The 16,551-nt window shown below is 42.3% G+C and overlaps 1 protein-coding gene across 2 annotated transcripts in view; it reads right to left on the bottom strand.

The window, feature by feature from the left end:
• Positions 1-16,551, bottom strand: part of MCUB (mitochondrial calcium uniporter dominant negative subunit beta) — a 103,205-nt gene that overhangs the window by 9,109 nt on the left and 77,545 nt on the right. For both annotated transcript variants that reach the window (XM_053256415.1, XM_053256417.1), the window contains 2 exons: positions 8,374-8,449; positions 6,443-6,613 (listed from right to left, as the gene is read on the bottom strand). In XM_053256415.1, coding sequence (XP_053112390.1) covers positions 6,443-6,613; positions 8,374-8,449 — 247 coding nt within the window. The remainder of the gene's footprint in view (positions 1-6,442; positions 6,614-8,373; positions 8,450-16,551) is intronic.

Genomic DNA, 16,551 nt, shown 5'->3' with positions numbered 1-16,551 from the left:
GGGTGGAATAGGAGCAGCACCCTTAAAGTGAGGGCTGCTCTGAGCCCAGCAAGCGTGGTCCTGAACAGCCAATAGCACATGCAGGGGGAGGGGAGAACAATTTTTGTAGGGATCCCAAAGTACTTTTTGACTTCAGAAATATGTCTCCGAGGGCTGTAGACAGTCAGGCTGATTTTCATGCATCCAGAGTCCCTTTGCCCTAAATGTTTGGTACAAATTCAGGAGATCTCTGTCCAAAAGTGTGGATACTGAACTCTTGCTTGTACAATAAATTATTTCAGTTGGCTGGTAATGCAACTTGTGTAAGCGCTATGATCAGGGCTATATAGCTAGGAGAGAGGGGGCCTGTGTTTGCCCCTCTCCCTGGTGGTCCCTCAAAGTGAGGGAGATAATAAAGATAATAGGGAGGCGTGGAGCTGTCCCTCAGGAGCTGGGAGGCCCGGGTTCTTTGAATCCATCCACTCAATTATAGCTATATCCCTGAGTATAATGTTACGAGAATGATATATGTTTTAGGTGATGGAAGCTGTTTAAGTTAAACAAGTCTCAGTTAAACTGGGAAGTAGACTGCTACCTTAGTTTCAATACAATGAAATTTTAAATTTGATAACATATGAAAAGGCATAAAGGTACTGAAATTGCCATCTTTTGATGAATTAATTATGAGAAAATATTAATTTTAGAACATGGTAGTACAATAGTGAGTCTTAATATCATTGAATCTACATTGTGATATACATTTTTTAAAAATATGTACAGTATTTCCACATTTAGTGAAGGAAAACCACTATAAAATTCTGTATCGAGCTTAATACCATCACATCTTACTTTGATATATAAAAACAATCAACGAAATTGCTGAAATGTTCTAAACCTAATGCTGATTATTATTATTTTTGCAGTGTTGGAGGTGTTATCATAAAACCAAATGTTCTGGAATGATGCAACTAGTGTATCAAGCGACAAAGATATTCTCTTCAAGCTGCCCCCATATGCATTTTATCAGGCTATGTAAAAGACTATGTCTATCCAGAACACAGAGCATTTGCAGGAAGTTTAGTAAGTTTAGCAAATTGTGATTGCTGCTAAACATGTAATGCAGAGTCCCGCTTCTGTTCAAAAATGGCTTTGAAAAGGTACGTGGCTTCAATGGCTAAACAACATAAGCATAATGATCTTATGCATTCAATCAATTTAGAACAAGCTTGGGCTCCTTTGACTGAGAATTAGAATTCTCAGTGTTATTCTTCTGAGCAGATTTTTAACATTCAATCAGATAAATCATTCAAAAATGACATCATGCCCAAGAGAAACAGAAGATCCTTCACAGATTCAAATTTACCAAACGGTAATTATTCAATAAAATGAAAAATGTTTGAAGTGGACATCCTACAAATGTCAAACTGTTCTATTACTTCCCTTTTGCAAGCACATGAATTTAAAAAAATTATCTCATAGATAGATAATCTATTATATATTTTGAAGAGGTTGTGGATTTGTTTGTGCAATGTAAAGGCACACTTCCTGATTACCTATAGATATCAAATTTTGCATAAACAATCCTGCCACTTAAGTTAGTTGAATGCACATTTTACACTGCAATATGCCGGGGAAAACTGTAAACAACATTTTTTTATGCAAAATGACTTTGCCCCGTCAACATTGGGCCTCATCTACTAGTGATAAATATAGTGTTGCAGAATTAACTTGTGTATGTGTAGGGTTGTGTCAAATTGTCAGTTTAGATGTGTGTGTATTAAAGAAAGTATTGTTAATGACATTGACCAGCATCATGACTAAGTAGCGCTGAATTCAATGACACAATGTAAGTTAATCTTGACTAAATTTCAGTTAGTGATTTTCAGTTTGTGACTCCTGAGGAAGTGGACAAACTGCTTTGAACTGTGTGTCCTGCGACATGTTCTTTTGACCCTTGCCCAACTTGGCTTATCTCATCTGATAATCATATTATCAGAGAGGGTCTGGTAAATATTATAAGTGCTTCTCTGAGGAAGGGCAGGATGCCTCCTTGTCTTAAGGAGGCTATTATTAGACCACTTCTGAAGAAAGCTACACTGGATCCCTCAGAGTCAGCTAATTAAAGACCTGTTTCCAATCTTCCATGGCTGGGCAAGGTGGCGGAGCAGGTAGTGGCCTCTCAGCTCCAGGCAGTTTTGGATAATGCAGATTATCTAGACCCATTTCAAAATGGCCTTCATGTGGGCTATGGGGCTGAGACTGCCTTGGTCAGCCTGGGATGATCTCTAGGGATGTGCACGAACCGTCCGCAGGCCATGTTAGAGGCCTGCGAACCGGTTCTCAAGTGGCCCGGTCTGGCGGTTTGACGCCAAGGCGGGTGGTGGTGGCTCTTTAAGGGGGGGGGGTTGTACTTACCCCTCCTACCGCTCCCCCCCCGTGCTCCATTTTTCAGTGCAAATTTCAGGGCGGCAGTATTCCTCCCTGCCACCCCTGCCCCCTTGTTGACTGGTAAAAGCGGAAGTAACTTCCGCACATGTGCCCGCCACTGACACACGCTGCACACATCACACATTGTGTGTGCATGCTGTGTGGCACACATGTCAGCGGCGGGCGCATGCACAGAAGTTACTTCCACTTTTACCTGTCAACAAGGGGGCAGGGGCACCAAGGAGGAACACTGCCGCCCCAAAATTTGCACTGAAAAATGGAGTGCCAGAGGGAGAAAAGCGACAGGAAGGGTAAGCACAACTCCCCCGCCCTAAAAGAGCCACCCCCCGGTGTCGAACTGCGCCTCCACGGTCCGGGTCCGTGCACATCCCTAATGATCTCCAACTGGCTATTGACAGAGAGATTGTGACTCTGCTAATCCTTTTGGATCTCTCTGCAGCTCTCGATACCAACGACCATGGTATCCTTCTGGACTGCCCGAGGGAGGTGGAACTGGAGGGCACTGTTTTACAGTGGTTCCATTCCTACCTCTCTTGTAGATTCCAGATGATGTCACTTGGAAACTACTGTTCTGCTAAGTAAGAACTGAAGTGTGGAGTTCCACAAGGCTTCATACTGTCTCCGATGCTCTTTAACATCTAGATGAAACTGCTGGGAGAGATCATCCATAGGTTTGGTGCTGGGTGTTATCAATATGCTGATGACACCCAGATCTACTTCTCCATGCCAAACTCATCAGGAAATGGTGTATCTTCCCTAAATGCCTGCCTGGAGACAGTAATGGGCTGGATGAGGGATAACAAACTGAAGTTGAATCCAAATAAGACGGAGGTACTGACTGGGGGTGGGGGCAGGACCCAAGAGATGGTTTAGATCTGCCAATTCTGGATGGGGTTACACTCCCCCTGAAAGATCAGTACGTAGTTTGGGAGTGCTCCTGGTCCCAAAGTTCTCCCTAGTTTCTCAGGTTGAGGAGGTGGCCAGAAGCACTTTTTATTAGCTTCAGGTGATACGTCAGCTACGTCCATTTCTGGAGGTGAATGACCTTAAAACAGTGGTATGTATGCTGGTAACCTCCAGGCTTGACTACTGTAGTATGCTCTACATGGGGCTGCCTTTGTACATAGTCAGGAAACTACAACTGGTACAGAATGTGGCAACCAGATTGGTCTCTGGGACAACACAAAGAGACCACATAACACTGATTTTTAAAGAACTGCACTGGCTGCCAAAATATGTCCAGATGAAATACAAAGTGCTGGTTATTACCTATAAAGCCCTTCATGGCTTGAGCCCAGGGTTTTTAAGAGAACGCCTCCTTTGTCATAAACCCTGCCACCTGTTACGATCTTCTGCAGAGATACGGTTACGTTTGCCACCTGCAAATCTGGTGGCGACCCATGACTGGGCTTTCTTTGTGGCTGCCCCAAGGCTTTGGAATATGGTCCCTGCTGAAATAAGATCATCTCCTTCTCTGTTTGTTTTCAGGAAGAACCTCAAAACTCTCCTCTTTTCGCAGACTTTTAATTAGCATTAATTTTAATTATTCTTAAAACTTGTTTTAATATATATTTTATTCTATTGTCTTTATTGTATTTTAATCTGTGACTTTTAAATATTTTAAATTTTGTACACTGCCTGGAGATGTACATATCAGGCAGTATAAAAATATGATAAATATATAAGTCTCATTAATGGCAATGGCTTACATACAGTGCAGTGCACCAACCATGGAAGCGAGATACACACGCACTGGCTCCATGCTTATCCAAACTATGTCCTCCTCGCTGTTGAGCTCAAAGAAGCTCTGTGGCTCCCAAGAATGGTATCAGAGCTGCAGCACCTCTGCTCCATTATTCCCAATGGGAGCAGGGTCACTGCAGCTCTGATGTAATTCTTGGGAGCCACAGAAACTCTGAGTTCACTAGATGCAAAGATGCAGTTTGGATTCACACAGTCAGTGCCCGAATCCCACTTCCATGGGTGGCACGCTGCACAGTACATAAGCCAATGTGCTTTAAAAGTGATCATCAACGTAGTCTGGATGCTATATTATAATATATTATATATATTCACACACTTTTTGTATCATTTAAAAAACCCAACAAATCCACTTTGTTCAATGTTACAAAAATACTGATAAAAGTGGCTGATGAATATTTAAGCACTAAAAAGGTATGATGTGGATATACTAACACTGCCTTAAACTAGCACAAATTTGATAAAGCATTTTACTGCTAGCTTGGAACCTGGCCCGTTTCTCTGTGTATCTATCACATAAACCAAATGTGCTGTAGGCAAACCCATACTGGCACTTCCTGATTGGAATTCTGTCATCTAGACTCATGCTGGGCTTCTGATTACTAAAGCTGTAAAGCAAAGCACAGTGGCTTTCTTTTCCACCCACTCAGATAATCTGGCACAGCCAGAAAGGGGGGGGGGGGACATTTATATGTATGAAACGTTCTGTTTGCTGCCTTTTCTCGTTATTAACTTCCATGGGTACAACAAACTAACAAAGCATTCACAAGTAAAAACGCATTAGCACAAAAATCCTGAGTTACTAAACGTGAAGTGAGATTCAGTATCGCAATAAAACAGCAGGATTTATGTTTGAGAAGAAAGAGTTGGGACAGAATCTTTTAAAAAAGGAATACTGTATATTTGAAAGCACCACAAAGAATCTCCTCTTTGCACTTGTTGCCGTGTTGAAATATCTGCCCTTAGGCTTAAGCCAGTGGAGGAGAAATACTCGAGTTTCTCTAGAACTCCCTAACCACAACAGTCTTCTGCAAGAGACATTTTTTTCCACTTAATGGTGCAGGTGCATAACTGTCAAAACAAAGGTAACTCCATCGCCATAGGTACAGGTGCAGAGTAAAATATAAGAGGCAAGGCAGCAAGTGTGCCAGGAATGATTTCATGTGAAGTCTGCTAATCGTTTCAATAGGAATTGCTGACATGGATGTGCTGTTTTCTTTTTGTTAGTACAGGAGTGAACAACATGCAGTCTCAACACATCCTTGTGGTGCTCACAGGCTCATGTTAAAACTCTCAAGAAAGCAGGATCTAGCCATGCCTTTAGCAGGAAAAGAGCTGGAATATATCTGAACAAATGCTACAAATAAGATTTACACTTGTGCGGAATTAAACATATGAATGCAACTGGGAAAAGAGTGCTATAGTTCTTAAGGAAATCAACAAGCCCGCTCAGTTCTTACTGCTAATACCAGCTCCAGCTCGCCTTAGCAACAGCAGCTGGTGGAGGCTGAGAGAGGGGAGGTGGATAGCAGGCAGAGTATACCTTTAACAATTAGTAAAAGCTCCCAACGTCACTACCCAGCATCCTGGCCTATCCGGCATCCTGATCTGCCACTACCTGGAACCCTGACAATCGTGAAAGGAGTACTCTGCCCTCCTGTCCCAGCCTTCACCAGATGCTCACTGCTCCTTAGTGCCCCCACTGCTCAGCTCAGTGCTATCACTTTCTGCTGGTTGCCATTGCCCACTCCCAATGGACCAGAAAAGCCAGCGGACCGCAAAGACAAAAGCAACAGCAGGTGCCAAGAGACTTCAGCTGGTGGTGCTCCTCTACCAGGGTGCAGGTCCTAGTATATGCCCCGAAATTTTAACCCCCTGATGCTGGCCCTGTTTGTTTATTCATTCATTCATTCATTCATTCATTCATTCATGCATTCATTCGATTTCTATACCGCCCTTCCAAAAATGGCTCAGGGTAGTTTACACAGAGAAATAATAAATAAATAAGATGGATCCCTGTCCCCAGAGGGCTCACAATCTAAAAAGAAACATAAGATAGACACCAGCAACAGTCACTGAAGGTACTGTGCTGGGGGTGGATAGGTGTTTGTCGCCAAGCATCTCACTGAAGGGGCTGTGGTGGAAAAAGATGCATAGACACACTGACAAACTGTCCAATCATCACACTTGGCTGTGAATGTAAAGAGTTGGAAACGAACTACCTTTACTTTTAAGGTGATAGCAGCACTAGTACCTGGTGTGAAGACTTCTACCTTTTCAATGGCTTTATCTTCTCTCTGTATGTCCTGCAGGAAAGCTCCCACAGTCATTAGCATTGGCTTGATGGTGAACTGGCAGCGTTCCTTTCTGGAGGGTAATGTAAGGGTTATCACAGGTAGTCCATGCTTATAATTAATAGTTATTTCTGGAAGGGGGGAAAAAGGAAAGCATTTAAAATATATTTAGGTACTACCTATAATCAAAATAGCAATCGGTCACACCATAGAGGGCAACAGAACAAGTTGAAAACTATTCTGGAAAGGCTGGCAACAGAGAAAGGCCTGACACACCATCCTAGATACCTGCAACAAAGAAGCATTGGACCCAAGTGCATATTCTACAGTTCCTGAGCCATCACTGTGATGGGCACACTCTGGAGTCCACATAGCTAAATGTCCTTCAGAGACAAGACATTGATCATTGCCGGAGATGCTGTGTGCTCCAAAACAGAACCAGGATTTATATGAGTCGGTTAAGAGGTCTGCTAAGTTCCACCAAGTCTCAAGGCTGCACTAGTCCATGCCACACATGTGCAAAGGACATGTTATTCACTGTGGGTCAAGCCCAAGGCAGCTTATATGGGTATTCAACAAAATACACAAGTCTTTAAAGATATGAAGGATGTGCAAGTAGGGAGGGTGGGAAGAGTTTAGGGCCAGGGCCGGATTAAGCTAGTGCGGGGCCTGTAACATATGTTATAAAGGGGCCCTAATTTTTTTTTAAAAAAAAACACCCATAAATATTAAAACATAAATTATTTACTTGCATAATAAAGTGATTCACTTTTTTCATTTGCTATATTTTGGAGTATGGGAGACCAAGCCACAAACTCACACTTACTACAACAGTCAATATTTATATACAATTTTTCAATCAAAATTCTCAAAGTGGTTTACATAGAAAAATAAAGAGTGGATAGATGATTCTCTGTCTCCAAAGGGCTCACACTCTAAAAAGTAGGCACCAACAACAGCCACTGGACAGATGCTGTGCTGGGCCTTCTCTTAAAAGGCACATTTAGCAGGAAAGGGATATTTTATCTAACATGGACCAAATAAAACAGGTAAAGTTTTAACTTTAATTCCCAGTTGGAAGCTGGGTGTGTGGGGCCCTCAAAAATGCGGGGCCCATAGCAAATACTACATTTGCTACTATGTTAATCCGCCTCTGTTTAGGGCACCAAAGTCACTGGAGAGCTAGACTGTGCCATAGTAACTTGTAGGCTTCCAATTGTCCAGAAGAAAATAGCCAGATTATATATTGCACTGTGCCTGTGATTGTGCTTGATTTTTACATCTTAAGGAGCACCGGGACCACAGCATGGGAGTAGGGATGCGCACAAACTGGTTCAGCACCTCCTTAGGGAAGCACCAAGCTGGCTCAGGCAACTGCAGCCAAAGCAGGTTGGTGGGGCGGGGAGTGGTTTCCTTAAAAAGCAGGTCCTTAGCTGCTCCGCTGCTGCCCTATCACTTTTCCAGGTGCGGCATTCACTCTACCAAAAGCCATGCGCGGTTGTGACACAGTTCCCTGCAGCCTGTGTGCAGTGTCGGTATGCACACGGCTGCCGAGCATGCACTCTCCACCCTGCCCACGGCTGCCCGAGCCCATTCGGGCACATCCATACATGGGAAAGGGGCTTTCCCCCTTTACGATCTGAATTGACCCCTTCCCCCTACAACTGTCATTTACCTTGGGAAGGAAGCTGCCATTATCACTAAGGGGTGCCTGTGGATGAAGAGCAAGTATTGCAGTAGTAAGAATGAACTGACCTATTTGCTAAGTAAGCCTCTCTTTCCAAATTGACAGGCTTAATGAAATGTATAGTTTGGTTCAAAGAGAGCATTCCTGTGCATTCACCCATAAATCATGTTATAAAAGCATTCCATAATTAATAAGAAAACTCACCATCAGATGGCACTAGTGTGCTATAAAGGGCTCTTTGGTGGTGTCTTGGGATTCCAGTTGGCCTCAGACACAGCATCTGCAAAAAGATTGATTAGATGTCAAAATGTTCAGCAGAACATACTCTAGTCTCTCAGCTTTTTCCTCTAAAACCCATTGTATAGGTTTGCAGAGGCTCATTTTAATGCCAAAACTGTCAAGGCACTGAGTGACATTCTTGCCTCAGCAACAATATTACAAGCCTCTTAAGTCACATTATTCATTAGGTTCTAAAGGTTCTTGTCAACATGGTAGTGTAAATGGTTCTAGATTATGAGGAGTTAAAAAGGCTATGTAATTACCACAAACAAAATGTGGATCAGGTCACATAACAAAATTTTCAACAGATCACATAGCTGCATAGGAAATATATATATCCAGGATTGAGATACATGAAGCTAAATAGCAAACTCCAAACTCAAAAACAAAATGTGCAAGCCCCCTGCTTGAATACCGGGTTTCTAAGGCAAAACAATTGAAACATTTTCCATCTTAAGACTTCTTTTTTATTAATTTAAAAAACCAACAACAAATCAGCTCTTCGCACACACACACCCATAACCTTCTCCCACTGGTTACTCTTTGAAGGCTGAAGTAGTATGTACATATAACAGGTTTGTTTAAGACATTTAATATAAAAACATATTGTTGTGCATTTGGTTTAGGTTCCAGGTAAGTTACCACTGATCACCAGTTTTTCTTGAATCAGTCTATTTTCTGTTTGTATTGTTGAGTACATATTTGGTACATTATCTTGTCCACTATTATATCCGTTATATATTATTATTTCTTCTTGTTTACACAGTCAGACAGGTGTTATTGACTGGTTTGTTTTATCCAGACATCGAGTCCTTCCCAAGGACCTGGGATGCCAGAATTTTATTGTCAATTGTTATAGATATCGTCGCAGAATATAGGCTGTTCCCAGTAAAGCTGCTTTTTGTAATTGGCTGGTGGTGATTTCTGTGGCCCCTATGGTGCTCTTCAAGGTCTTTTGGAACTGCACCCAGGGCACCAATTACCACTGGGATTATTTTGGTCTTTTTCTGCCACAGCCTTTCAATTTCAATTTGTAGATCTTTGTATTGGGTGATTTTTTCCATTTCTTTTTCTTCTATTCTGCTATCCCCTGGTATTGCTATGTCGATTATTTTAACTTGTTTTTCTTTCTTCTCGACTACAGTTATATCTGGTGTATTGTGTGGCAGATGTTTGTCTGTTTGTAGTCGGAAGTCCCATAATATTTTTACATTTTTATTTCTTCTTTTTTACATCTTCATTTTCTTCAACCTTTTCAATTTGATGGTCCCACCAATTTTTGGCTACAGGTAGCTTGTATTTTTTGCAGATGTTCCAGTGTATCATCCCTGCTACCTTGTCATGCCTTTGTTTGTAGTCAGTCTGTGTGATCTTTTTACAACAGCTGATTAGGTGGTCCACTGTTTCATCTGCTTCTTTACAAAGGCAGCACTTGCTGTTTGTTGTGGATTTTTCGACTTTTGCTCTTATTGCATTTGTTCTTAGTGCCTGTTCTTGCGCAGCCAGTGTTAAATCCTCTGTTTCTTTCTTCAAGTAACCATTCTTAAGCCATTGCTAGGTCTTGGTGATGTTTGATTTTCCACTTATATTGTGCAAATATTGACCATGCAGGGGCTTATTTCTCCATTTTTCTGCTCGGTTCTTGACTTGTTCTTTCTTGTAGGCCTGCTTTGTTTCATTGGTGTTGAATAGTTTCTCGTTATTGACCATTTGAAGTGCATCTTCTTCACTGTCCTTGATATATTCTTCAAGGCCTCTTTTCTCCTCCTCTACTGTTTGATGGACTTGCAGCATTCCTCTTCCACCTGAGCTGCGAGGGAGGTATATCTACATCACTGCGGGGCTGCAGAGTATGATTGATGGTCATTATTTTCCTGGTCTTATGATCCAGCATCTCTAGCTCAGCCTGGGTCCAGTCTATTATTCCTGCAGTATATCTGATAACAGGTATAGCCCAGGGGTTTATGGCTTGTATGGTGTTCCCGCCATTGAGTTTGGACTTGAGGATTTTTCTAACTCTCCTGATGTATTAACTTCCAATTTTTCTTTTAACTTTAGTATGTGCAATGTTATCAGCCTGGAGAATGCCCAAGTGTTTGTAATGTTCTTTCTCTTCCAGGTTCTTGATGTTGCTTCCATTGGGCAGTTCTATTCCTTCTGATTTTCTTACTTTCCCTCTGTTCATTATTAATACAGCACACTTGTCTAGTCCAAACTCCATTGCTATATCGCTACTGAATATACGGACAGTGTTTAGCAGTGATTCAGTTTCTGACTGGGACTTTCCATACAACTTCAAATTGTCCATGTAGAGCAGGTGGTTTATTTTACTTGATGTTTTAGATGTTTGGTATCTGAGGCCTGTTTTGTTTAGTATTTGTGAAAGTGGGGTCATTGTGATTACAAACAACAGAGGGGATAGTGAGTCCCCTTGGAAAATGCCTCTTCTAATGCTAACCTGTCCAAGTGTCTCGCCATTGATTGTTAACTGTGTAATAATAATAATAATAATAATAATAATAATAATAATACATTATAATAATACATTATAATAATAATACATTATTATTATAGCTTGTCCGTTACCAGCATATCCCAAATATTTTGAACCCAGTTCCATTCTGTCAGAGGGTTTGCACATTTCCATTTACATAATACGGCTAGGCATGTTGTTATCAGGAAATTATGGCAACAGCTTGTGTCCTTATTAATAAAGCCCAGTAGCACTGTTAATAGATTGAACTGGAACTCATATTTTGTGATTTGTTTCATGTTAGCTCTGATCATTACCCCAAATTGCTGCATTTTGTTAAGAGTCCATTAGAGATGCAAGTAAACAACACCTTTTCCAACTGAGTCTGTCTCCTGAATTTCACATATACCAGATCATGGGTTGGAAATGAAGTACAAAAACAAAACTATTTTCTTCTATATTTATACATAGTGATTTAGTTGGAGTTCCTGACCATATTGTTCTCTAGTTCTCTTCTAAATTTTGAGTTCTAGAAGTTTCTCCCAAGGTATTTTATTATCCTGCTCATCTTTAAGAAGTATCTGATAAATCTGTGACAGCAAGTTTGCTGAATTCTTTGATTAGTTTTTCAATGGAGCCAGCTTTCTAGTCACTTCAAAACAAAGTAAACCATTTGTTTTCATAGCTCTTTGTATCGGTAGGTATTTCAGGAAATTACAGTCAGTCTGCAACATGGACTTACCCACCACAGAAGGACCAATAACATCAACTATCTTGCTCTTAAAACTACCGTAGTGAGCCATCTGATGGCGTAGTGGGGAAGTAACTTGCCCAGGGAGTAAGAGGTTGCTGGTTCAAATGCCTATGGGAAATGCCTATATCGGGCAGCAGCGATATAGGAAGATGCTGAAAGGCATCATCTCATACTGCACGGGAGATGGAAATAGTAAACCACTCCTGTATTCTACCAAAAGAAAACCACATGGTTCTGTGGTCACCAGGAGTCGACACCAACTCGACAGCACAACTCTAGCTTTAGTAAGTGCCCAGCAGATCATCTCATCTGCACTCACAAAGCAATGAGATTTCACATATGCCACTTAAACCACTTGAGAGCTTTCTTGCAGCTGTTGGCACATATGACAAACAGAAATTCAGTTTTAAAAAATAAAGTGCATTGGAGTTCAAAAGCCAACTGATGGCTGTAGAGGATGCTGGATGTACAATCCTATTTCATCCTTGAAGCATTTTTGTTTCACCAGTGAATAGATACATTCCATTTAACGCGCATTCCATTTTAGTCCTCCATCCATAATTTTTTCTCTGTAGATTTTGGAATGACTTTTTTCACCTTTTAACCTATATTCTGTATAAGGAAGTGAATGGGATCCTTATTTTTACCAAAGATGGCTTTCTTCAATGACAGAGAAATGGGAAAAGCTTCACAATTTACTTCTTTTCCCATTTATATTTTTCCTCTACAAAAGGGCATATATGCACATCAGCATGGATGCACAGAGATGTTTAAGAAGAGAACAACAAACCTTCATGACCACATCATTTTTTGCTGAAGAGTGTGGGGTGGAAGAAAAGAGAACAAAATGGTGGTGGGCTGAACCAGAATTTCATCCAAGTCTAGTCACAGGTCACGATGGACCATCAACCTGAATAAGCAGAAGGTGCAGTGTGTGTTGAACCTCAGAAACTTATTCAGGATCTAAACAGATGATAATGTAGTAGGTTTATTAAAGATGCTAATATATAGGGGTGTGCACGCAACCATCTGACCCGGTTCGGTTCAACGGAACCAGACCAGTTCAGTCTGGCCCCCATTGACCTCCGAGACTGGTCTGTGAACTTTTTTTTTTAATTTCTAAAAAAGAAAAGTTTGTACCTGTAGCCCCTTTGGGGGGCTTGGTGTAGCCGTGGGGGGGGGGGTTCCACATGGGTTCCCTATCCCCCCAACAACCTTCTACGGCCTCGCAGAGGGCATTTGTGCATGCGTGGCGGCTCCTCACTTTTACGGAGGCCCGAAAGGGCCAAAAAGGCTATGATCACCTGGCTGCAGTGGTGATGAAGAAGGCCGACCGGGGGGGGGGGGGGGAACCTGCGCGGACACCACCACCCCCGCAGCTACACCAAGCCCCCTGAAGGGGCTACACGCACATACTTTTACTTTTTAGAATTTAAAAAAAAAAACAGTTTGTGGACCTTCCAGACCGGATCCGGCAGTCCGGTTCCGGTCCAATGGAACGGGGGGGGGGGTGGCGGTTCTGTTTGACCACGAACCCCCGGACCGCGGACCAGTTCCGCACATCCCTACTTATATACAGCTGGCTAACTGGGCTCTCAAAACAGGCTGGTAGCAAGAAGAGTCCAAGGGAAGAATCCGGATGCTGAGCTGTATATAAGGAGACTGGGTTACACAGGTAGTTCACTGTGCCTGCCTGAATACCACCACAGTTGAGGGAGTGTCTCCTTTCCCTCTAGCTAGAGGTGTGGTGACATTTAAAGTGGGAAAAGAATAAACTGGTGAACACTGCTGATGTGCCTTAACTGACATGGGTAGGTTCCCCAATGAGAATTAAGCACCTTAAAACGCATGTGTGATTTTGACCTTATGCTTGAGAAGTATCAGTAAGTTTGACTGTCTTCTGCTTCCCCCACTGGTACACCACTGCATTTCATAAACTAATCTCTCTCTCTCTCTCTCTCTCTCTCTCTCTCTCTCTCTCTCTCTCTCTCTCACACACACACACACACACACACACACACACACCATTTTAGGAATTTACATCTGTCCTTATCCATGGGGCTGATAAAAACATAACATTCACAATATAATAAAAGCACATCAATCATGAAAAGCAATAACATGTTAAAGCACAGGAGTTAAACACAAAATATTAAAAACCATGATTTACAAAGATTACACAGAGGACAAAAGCATAAAAAAGGTCCCAGAGCATGGTCTAAGGGCACACAATGCAGTCACCTTCCTGAAGCTGAGCGGTGGTGTGGCCAGTGCCTTCATAGCAGACCAGTGTATGCCACCTTTGGGGGTGGGTCCACAGCTTAGTGGTAGAGCATCTGGTTTGCATGCAAAAAGCCCCAGGTTCAAACCTTGGCATCTCCAGGTAAGTCTGGGAAAGACCCCTGCCCAGAAGCCTTGGAGAGCAGCTGCCAGTCAGTGTTGACAATACTGAGCTAGATGAAGCAATGCTCTGACTCAGTATACGGTAGTTTCCTATGTTCCTAAAGCCAATATTCAAAAATTTTAAAAGAGGGTAAACTTTTCCTGAAAGGCACCAAGTGCACATACATAAGGAGAAAATTCTACAGTTCAATGACCCACTAATACCAAGGAGAGCTACCTTTTAGAGGCAAACTGTAGGAGAGTTGCTCTGGACTGCAGTGAGTGGGGTGAGGGGTGGGGTGTCTCGATCTGGCTTGTGTTCAGTTAAGCAAAAAACAAGCATGCCAACATTAAGCATGTGCTTAGCGCAACATGTGGTTTGACATGGCAGAGCTGCAGCTCCAAGCAATCCAGCTAGACAATATCAAGCTGTGAGGATATGACAGAGAACAGGTGGACAGGACGAAAATGGAGATCTACTGGCAGGCCGCTGATATTTACAGTAGACAGGTCATATTTCTAATTCCCAATTGTTTCTAAACAACTGCTGCAACACAATGACTTAATTTTTTTCTATATTAGGCTGTTGAAACAACAACAGTTTGATGGTGGGGAAGCCAGGCACAGATGTGTGTGCGAAACAAGAAATGACAATAACCTTAGTTCTGGTAATGGAAACTAACCCCAGTGAGCCTTCGCAGCTACTAGATCCTGCCTCTTACATTCTAAATGCATGCCTGCGGACCAAGCTGCCATTTTGCACCCACTGCCAGTCGGAGGAGTCTGGGGCTCTAGTAAAAGAAGAAAGCAGAGCCTGCAGATCTGCTCACCCTTGCACTAGAGAGGATGGGTTCCCACCCCAGCCAATCCCCGTTTTACTGCTACTGCAGCCCCCAAGAAGCAGCAAATGAGGAGCCCTGGTCCTGGATCTGCCCCCCCCCACCTTCCCCTCTCCCCCAGTACAAGCATCTATATAGGAGAAGGGGCTTGCTTCACCCCCTCTCTCTTTCCTTCCCAGTTTGTCTAGGTGGCATGCAGGCAGCGTCACTGTGGGAGCAGAATGGAGTGAAGGCAGCTGAAGCGTTTTGTGTTTTGCTTTGAAAGACAGCAGAGAAAACCTGACACCTTTTAAAACTATATTAAGTGTGAAGGGCAGTAGATGTGTCGGCGGGGAAAAACCTCTGGGGGAAAACAATCATGCAACTGAGAGTCACATGTAGCTTGACCCTGAAATGAGGTATGCAAATGGATAACCCCACAACACCCAAGCCATCATTGTAAAACTATTACAGTTCTTAGCATCAAGAGATGGTCTATTTTTGCCTTTCAGTATCTATATAAACTACATCTTTTATAAAAGTCATTGGTGGGGGGGGGGAAATCAAACGGCTAGAGACAGTTGGACCCATATAAATTAAATAGCAGCTTCACCAACAAATCTTGTTTTATTTGGAGAACTGCAAGCTTTTTATTTTCACTCATGGCTGCCTTTTATGCTAAATAACAGTTATGTTATTATAACAGTTTTATGACTTACGCAGCGACTCTGGATGTTTTACATTTCTTCATTAATCCAGAGGAAAGCAGTATTCTAATTCCCCGATCTTGTGGCTCAGGCTTTTCCAGAACGCAGACAGAACATTTTACCAAAACAAAAAACCTTACTACTGATGTGTTTAGAAAACTAAAGCAACTCCATTTTCTTAGAAACCCCATTTCTAACCCCAGCCCAGCTCAGGGACATCACTACCTCTTATGATTAACATCATTATCTCGCTGTAGCAAAATTGTATCTATGAAACTTGTTAACATAGTCAAGTTTCTCACTGTTTTTCACAGGATCTAACCAAATAAGGAGTAATCACCCGATGAACAATGAATCATTTGCATGCGTACTAGATACTTGGGCCATGTATACTGTGTCTAGGGTGTCAGCACCATTAGATTGTTTGTATAAATGTAAGATGCACTTGTAACCAAACTGTAATCGGTTTGAGAGCGTAAGCCTATTAATTACCTATTGCTGACTGCAGAGCAAAAAACCTCAATTAATAATTCCCAATCCTTGTGTCTGACTGATTGGTTAAGCGGACCCAGGAACGAGCCGCATCCACATCACTATCATAGGTTGAAAAGGTTACTAGATTTAACTTCAAATCTGAGATAGAACGCATAGGCCGAGTTGGAGGAATCTTATCCAGTGTTCTCTCTAATTTTTTTCATCTGTGTGAGGAATGAATTTTGTTCTGGGCGGCAGTATCAAGGCAGTGTGTGCACACCTACATTCAGAATGGGGTCTTTCTAATTCAAACTGAGCGGGATCTAAAATTAACTGAGTGGGAATAAAAAATATATGTAAGCGGATGCATATGCGCGCACACCTTAGAGGGAACACCAGTCCTATCGAACCACCTACTCAGTGCAGGAAATCTAGACCATCGCTGACAGATGGCTGTCCATTTGTTATAGCTTTTGGGGGGTGCAAAAATCCCTA

Source organism: Hemicordylus capensis, chromosome 5 (assembly GCF_027244095.1).
Source record: "Hemicordylus capensis ecotype Gifberg chromosome 5, rHemCap1.1.pri, whole genome shotgun sequence".
Taxonomy (NCBI): domain Eukaryota; kingdom Metazoa; phylum Chordata; class Lepidosauria; order Squamata; family Cordylidae; genus Hemicordylus; species Hemicordylus capensis.
This window is presented reverse-complemented; position numbering and strand designations above follow the sequence as displayed.